This window comes from Protobothrops mucrosquamatus, unplaced genomic scaffold (assembly GCF_001527695.2).
Source record: "Protobothrops mucrosquamatus isolate PMUCROS unplaced genomic scaffold, P.Mucros_1.0 scaffold460, whole genome shotgun sequence".
Lineage (NCBI taxonomy): Eukaryota > Metazoa > Chordata > Lepidosauria > Squamata > Viperidae > Protobothrops > Protobothrops mucrosquamatus.
The window spans coordinates 186,780-195,067 of record NW_015386781.1 but is presented as its reverse complement, the minus strand read 5'-3'; the positions used below and the strand labels follow the sequence as shown (position 1 = coordinate 195,067).

Genomic DNA, 8,288 nt, shown 5'->3' with positions numbered 1-8,288 from the left:
AAAGAGGATGCAGGGCTTTAATCATGCAACTGCAGCCACCATTTTGACTTTTTCAACACTTCCACCCCTCCAATAGATGCAAGTTTCTCAAGGCAAGTTGAAAAGCAAAGCTTTTTGATCAAACTGGAATTATGACATTCCCTTTCTTAGCCATTGATGTGCCATTTTCATCCTTTTAATTAGATGATACAATCACAAATATTGTATATTATCTTTTTTCATTATGTGTTTGCTGAATTTTTATGAAGGTATGGTATTTCTCTTCAGATATCTGCATATGGTCAAGATGAATTGTTACATGTTCTGATAAGCTAATAATTTATAATACATCAGCACTGGAAAGATAAACTTTATTTTTATATTTCATTTGTCATAATCTATAAATACATCAGTAATAAAAATACACAAATAATGGAATTATTGATCATGCAAGAGAGTTGTAAAAAACAAAACAAATTTACAATATTTTTTCCAAATTTTACTTTATCCTGCATGTGAAAAGTCTTATTTCTTCAAAGCCACAACTGCATAGCATCTGGGGGATTTTATGGGATCAAATAACTTTACCAGTCCAGACCAGGCAATGTTGTCCTGTAATATTTGATCAGATATTTGATCAGAAAACATCAAAAAGAAATTAACTTGAGATATAGCAAGACATTGAAATCTAAGGAAAATCTATGTTATAAATAAAACATGAACAATAATTAATTCCCCAATATAGATCAACTAGTACAAATGCTGTATGAAAAAAAACTTTTCAAAAATGGTTATTTCTGATGCTGCTAGACTCGATTTTTTTGCCCCCAAAGATTAACATGGCTTTCCTCCTACTTAAACTTTGCATATGGAGAACCAAAACTGGAGACGCAATACAATAGTAGCAGTATAAAACTATGCACTGAAAAATCAAAATGTCAACCAAAACGTCAATAATCTCAGATGAGAGAAGAAATAAAAACCTTTTGTTCAGAATTAAAGAATCATTAGAATAAAAAAAGTTCACACCCCCTAAAATCTATTACAGATTTTTCTGACAACTGTTATTACACAACATCCTTTTCAGAACATTCTTTGCTGACAAGGATCAAAGACATTCTTCAGTGGGTTTGACAAAGCTAAACTAGATTGTACCTATTCTACATACAGGTATCATATCACCATTCCATGAATAAATAAAATGTCTTGATTACTTAGAAAACATAAGACAATACAACGTATTTGATGACTGTTAAAAAGAAAAGCAAAATCAGACCATCTCTGGAAAGGTCTAATGATCACCATTCACAATCTTAAATAATAAGACTGTAAAACCCTTTATTGGTTTTCACTCAAGCTAATGGGAAATGTATCTTTAAATGCTACTGGAGTTAAATAATCATGAATCAAATAAAATGAATCTTAAGTCAAATGTATCTGTCATAGACAGACACTGTGTTAATATTCAAGAAAGTATATTCTTTAATTCTAAATCCTTAACTTAGAGCAATCATTAATTCACAAAATAATTTTACAGTCACTTATTAAAAACTATCTAGGATCCACAAAGTATAGAAATATTTTTGAAACATAAATATAAATCCTTAAAGAAAAGAACAGTTGCACAAAAGTCATTTACTGTTTCAATTATTAATAATTAAAATTTTTACATAGACAATATCACTTCATTACTAGTAATTTAAAATGCAATTTAAACTACATAAAAACTTTATTACAGCAAATTTCCCCAAAATAAAAACATTTGCTGGTAATGATGGATATGATGGATTGGACTTCAAAATTTTGGCAAACACATGAAAACAATTATTTGTTTCTTTTAATATGAAGGAGACATAATTTGCTTCAAATACTTAAAAAAACCTATATCATGGATAAATCCACCAAGAATTACCTGTTCTTTGAGATAGCAGAGACGATCTAGAAGTATCAACCCCTCTATGCAAGGTCCTAGAACAACTTTCAGCTGAAAATTAAACACAATTGAATCACATTTCTAAAATGCACACTCAAGAACAAAGAAAAACTGCCTACAACATAGATTTAGATTTCTTATTTAAATATTTAAAGGTAAACTCTCCTATTATCCCTTTACTTCAAAGATATTAATTATTAGAAACGTATGAATCAGTTCCAATCCAGTTCAGATAATTGATCTCATTTGGATTGTTAGTTTAATTCATAAAACCAAGGCTATTTAAGAAAGGGCTCTTGCAAATAGATAAAAGACATTATAGTCTCAATTAAATTTGAAAATTTTATTTGACTGGGAGGATCAACTGAATGACTTTTTCATCAAACCTCTACAAAGGATACTAAGCAGGATTTCCGAAGTGGCTAGGTCAAAACAATTTTAACTGCTGTCAAAAAGATATATTTGGTAAAGCAGGATTTATTCATGACTAATTATTAGCTATTTAATACAATCATGTAAATGTTGTACAATTATTTTATGAATGCACATAAAAACTCTACAATATTTTTGTTTCATGAAAATTTCTGAAATCATTTTTGGCATTTATCATTTTACTACTGAACAGAAAATTGCTACATTTTTCTACTGAACTACTAAAGAACATGGAAAATTTATCTTTTAAAAAACAATGTATTTATCTTGCCAATTCCACTTTATTAGACATTGTTTTAAAAAGCAGCATAATCTTAATCTATGAAAGATATTAAGTATGATATCTGTTACTTAGTAACTCTGAGGTATAACTCAGCATAAAAAAAAACACTTAAGTGATAGCAATTTTGTTAAAAGTTAAAAAATTAATGTATTCAAAGGAATACAGAAAAAAAACAAGGTGGGTCCAAAACCAGCCCAACATTTCTGACACTTATTTGACAGGAAAAAAGAATCTTCATATGTTCTCAGTGAGTGTTTATAATTTTGGAGGAAAATATACTCCTAGTTAAGGGATATTTCGTTTGTTTCCTTCTTTACAGAAAATATCAAACACAAAATGACCTACTTCATCTTAAAATGTTAGCACAAGTATTATTCGTGCCATGCCCTAGCAAAAATATTCCAATATTTCAATGTTACCATATTAAAAGCTTCCAGTTCATTCATTCTGTGCTTGTATTTTTTAAGATATTCCAATATGATGCTGTCTGAAATCTGCAACAGCAAGAACATTGATGATGGCAATTAACATTTGCCTGAGGCATATGTTAAAATTATTTTTATAATTAAAACAGTTCAAAAACCAAAACAATTATTTTACAATCAACATTTTCTAATTTATTATAATGGCTTCTCAAACTTTTTTCAAACACACATAATAATACGTAAGGAACTATATTTAAAATGTTCAAAAAACAGTCTGGTTTTAGTATCTGCATCTTTAAAACATGCAGAAATTATTATAAATCAGTGTAACTTTATCAAACCTTACCAGAATGTTCTCACATCACTATTTTTTTTAAAAATCAGGTAATTTCTGAATATTCAATGAACATAGTAATAGTGGTTTATCAACTGAATATGAAACAGTATAGCATGAAAAAATCTATATTTTTAGATATAACTGATCTGCTCAAACATGGAAGGACAGAAAACAACTCACACAGGAAGGAAAAACATGATTACTGAATCCATTCTTCTTGGACATCCAAGACTATGCCTAAACTAGGAGATGCAAATGTCAATGAATGATCTTTTCATGCAACTATATAATACCTTCTGAAGAACTAAAGGAGAACCTTGTATTTCCAAATTACTAAAACTTTAGAATGTAAATACAAGGTTACATGCAATTTTTATCAAGGACTTGCCATACATATGTTCACATAAAAGAGGTCATCAACTCTTGATAGTGAAAAAATACCAATAATAAAAGTCCATGCTTATTTGATCTTGAATATTTATCTGTCAGAGACATGTTCCTTCTTCTCCAACACCTTACTAAATTTTCAGTTTGCTTACTTTAAACTGAAGTCTGTAGTTTGTCAGTTGATTCGTGTAGCTATTACAGCTATTAAAACTGTCAGATTAAACTGAAATTTGGCACTGGGATCATTAATATTGCATGTGAGTTTATATTTAAAGTACAGTTATCCTTGAAATATTGCATAAATAAAAGATTTTACAACTATGCTATCAGCCTTTTATAATCACACTTGACAACTGAACTATATTGTCCTGTCCACAAATGCCTGATAAATATTTTTACTGAGATGCTTATTATAATTTAAGATTTATATTATCTATTTGTATTAAAACTCAAGCTAATAAGAAGCAGGCAAACCAAATTTTAAACAGCTGCAAATAATTTCATACTAAAGTTTTCTTGATAATAGGTTTACATCTATTCTTGACCAGGTTTACATCTAAGTAAACTATTGCTAGAAGTGCACCATTGCTATTGAAGAAAATTTCACCAGCAGAAACTGAAGGTTTTTTTAAAAAAAAATTCAGCTGTTTCTCATTAATTAGTTCTAGAAATGTATATGAATGTGTATATAAAACACTATGCAGGATCCAGATTAAAAAAAAATAGATAAACAGTAATTCCTGCTGAAAGGCCAATTTGTATCTTATATACTTAATAAAAGCCATTGTTACTGCTGAGTAAGCAGACAAATAAATGGAAGATAAATATATTCTCCTCCCTGAGATTTCATCTATTCCCTGAATGTTCCTTTGTTAGATTTTGCCCTATGAGTTTGTACAGCTGACAAGATTTTTCCTTTCCTTTGCAGAGAAAAAGTTTCCTTCAAAAAGGCAGCTCCATTCCAATAAACAGAACAATTGTTTTAGAAGGAATCTATTTATTTAAGAAACCAAAATGCTCTCCTACCAAGTATTCCAATATTGCTGGAATACTGAATTCTTATCACTATTTAAACAAAATTATAAATTGCATCTCTCAGAATTTGATCTCCTATGAGGAACTCAAATTATAGATAGTTTTAACATATAGGTTCCCTTGAGGAACTCAAATTATAGATAGTTTTAACATACACATAAGTAGTGTACAGGTATGAAGTTTAAGAGTATGCAACCATTTTAGTTATATGCACTTTGGCTAAATACTGTAAGGCCAAAGATATATATGTATAAAGATATTTTACGATGAACAAATGATGATATCTATGTTATTTAATAGCAATTCCAAGACAGAAAAAAAGGAAAGGTTGCAAGGTTTGGAAAAGAAATGCATTTATGAATCATATAGTGACTTGTCCCTCTGGCAAAAATGTTGTGAGTATCATATTTAATACAAATAGTTGTAAGATAGGACTACTGAGAAGTGAATAGATACAGGCATATTATCAACCATTACGTTAGGGAAATATGTAGTCCTAGAAGTAATCTATTTATAAAACAAGGTAGAACTGAGAGAGCTCAATGCAAGAGTGAGATTGTGCTATCAACAGATACAGATATATTACTCTAGATACTTTCAATGTTTTAGGACAATCTGTGTATAAAAAGAAGTCAAATCTTATTTACAAATATTCTTTTTCACACTGAAACTACATTTATAAATGACAATTCCAAAATATATTAAGTCATTGCTAAAACAAACGTTGGTATCATAAGTTACTTCATGAACGCTTATTCCAATATGTATATTTTGCATATCTCTTTTTTTTAGTAGATCATGTTTCATAACAGATTATGGTAGCAAAACTCATATTCACATTACAGGCTGTTAAACTAAAAGAAACAAAGGAATTTCCTGTTCTTCAAAATATCACACCTGTTTCTTATTTACTACTGCTTGTCAAAGTGAACTTACCTGTTTCCTTGTATTTGATATGGTCAATTGACTATAACCAATAAAGTATACCATACTACTGTTACTACTACTACTACTACTACTACTACCGCCTCTTTGTGATTTCACAGAGAAGCAGAAAGACTTCAAACTGTATAAACAATATTGATAAATGCTTATTTAAGTTTCCACTGAATTAGAAGACATGTTGCACTGGCATGGGGTATGCGATGTCCCAACATTTTCTGTAATTGCTGTTCTAGCATCATTTATCCATGACATTTTACTTATTAATTACAGTAGATTAAATGCAGAGTGGGGAAATATTCCTCAGATAAATATTAATCTGCTAGACATTGGCAATGATTATTATATATAACTTAGATTTAATTTTCTGCATTTAAAAACTGCATTTTCTCCTTGCTCTCAGCATAATTTATATTACCAAACAAATCACTGAAATAATCTGCACTGTATTCACTATATGAATTTCAATTCATAACCAAATATTTACCTTTGATTCATCTAGTTCAAGCTTTTTCAAGGAAATTCTAACATAATCCAAAAATGAAGATGATTTAGAATATACTTTTCCAATATTACGATCACTGAAATGACAAATATTTTTTTTTTGTTATGTTTGCAACATCACACAAACAGAGACACTCAGTCCATGAAGAACAATTCTGCAATCTTTTGAAAAACTGTCTTGGCTTATCTTCCTCAGCCTGATTTACCACAGATGTAATATGGGCTGTAACTCACTGAAATTCTGGAGAATCATTGCCATTTTCACTCAGTACAAGCTAGCTTCCTATCATTTTATGAGCTAGACCACAGATGTGCTGGCTAAAGGATTATAGGAGGTATATATACTGCTCAAAAAAATAAAGGGAACGCAAACCCCTTCAGTTCCATGTTAAAATGTTCCCTTTATTTTTGTGAGCAGTATATTAACTCTGTTTGATGAAGGCAAATCAAGGAAAGGTCTAGAGAAATGCAGAATGTCTACACTTATACAATTAAGGGTTTAGAGAACTGGTTATAGTCTGTGGTCTGCTAATGTTTACTTAAGGGACTACTTCTTCTCATTGACAAAGATATGTTATAAGTGGCATTTAATCAAAAACAAAAATAAAAACTTATGTATCATATGTAATGGCAATCAGGTGACTCAGGTGTTGTGAGGGTCATAAATAAGCTGTAAAGTTGTTTTTTCAGCAGTTGTAATTTTGAACAATCACTGAACGAATGGTGAATAAGCAAGGACTATCTCTATTCTTAAACTCAATTCTCAGTCTGAAGTGATAACGACCTATCTTACAATTCTACAGTTCAACCATGAGCCACATATATTCTCTTCTAGGGGGTACCATGGAATTAAAGCAGATTTCAAAAGGTTAGCTTGCTGGCAAGTCAAATTTACAGGTAGATATTTTTTCAAATAGACAAAAAATGGCTTTTCTTTTAATAAATGCATTGTTCTCAGATTTCAACATCAAAAGAAGCAAATGTTCTGTTTCTATAACAACGTATAAAATTGCAGCACATTACTTTCTCTTGATGCCATAACATTCTTCTACAATAACCTGCAGCACAGCCCGATAAAACAAAGATTCTGTAGGTAGCTAGAACAAATCAAAGAACAAGAAGTTAAATTGCAACCATACACTACAATCAAAACAGGAAAATTTATTGGCTATCTTCTAACATTATTTGTATTCATTTCATCTAAAGTTACTAGGAAGTTTGTAATTATTAAAATAAAATATTGCTCTGTTAATATATTGCTGCCAAGGGGAAAAAATAAGCACAACCAGCAGAAAAGGTTGTGCAGAATTGAAAAGAAAGCTATAAGAATGACAAAGCCACATTGATCAAATTATGCTAATAGATATTTAGGTTGGACCACAGAGATGAACCCATTTAATGTCCCTAAAATAAGGGGAAAAACACATTGCAAATAAGTGTCTTTTTTCTCCTTAATAACTTCATCTTTTCTCCTTGGTACAAACAGTACTATTGTTTCGAAAAGCAACCCAAAGTATTGAACAATATCTAGGAAAGATAATTGTTTAGCCTTTTTAAAATTCAGGGTCAAATTCATCCTGCATAAATTCCATCAAGATCTATAGCTTTGTAATTGGAACACAATGGTTTATAAAACTGCTGAACTGAAGACTCAGTTTTTGTACATATTTCAAAATGGATGATAATTGATGTAGTACTTATTTAACTTTTCCATAAAAGAAATTTAGCTGGTGATTTAAAAAGAAAGAATATTGAGTCTTGCCAACATCTAGCATTTGTCGCAAATCAAAGTAAATGCTTCCAAATTTTTACTATTGTTATATCTTCAGAAATGAAAGAATAATATTTAGGAAAAGTGATTTATTGGGGGTTTTGGCCAAAATTAGGAAGCCATTTCAATCTAACCAGTGTGTTTCTGTTTAAATGTTGGAAAATGAATTAGATGATGAATAATCTAGCTTTAAATTAATTTTATCCCGGTCTAGAAAGAAACATTTTGTAACCATTCTTATGAAAACAGCAGCATCACAT

General features: G+C 30.0%; 1 protein-coding gene across 1 annotated transcript in view; it reads right to left on the bottom strand.

Moving 5' to 3' along the window:
* Nucleotides 1-375: 375 nt before the first annotated feature.
* METTL25 (methyltransferase like 25) overlaps nt 376-8,288 on the bottom strand; it is a 28,137-nt gene continuing 20,224 nt past the window's right edge. The window contains exons 8-12 of the mRNA XM_015816491.1: nt 7,281-7,354; nt 6,241-6,334; nt 3,047-3,121; nt 1,892-1,963; nt 376-591 (exon numbers count right to left, since the gene is read on the bottom strand). Coding sequence (XP_015671977.1) covers nt 505-591; nt 1,892-1,963; nt 3,047-3,121; nt 6,241-6,334; nt 7,281-7,354 — 402 coding nt within the window. The 3' untranslated portion in view covers nt 376-504. The remainder of the gene's footprint in view (nt 592-1,891; nt 1,964-3,046; nt 3,122-6,240; nt 6,335-7,280; nt 7,355-8,288) is intronic.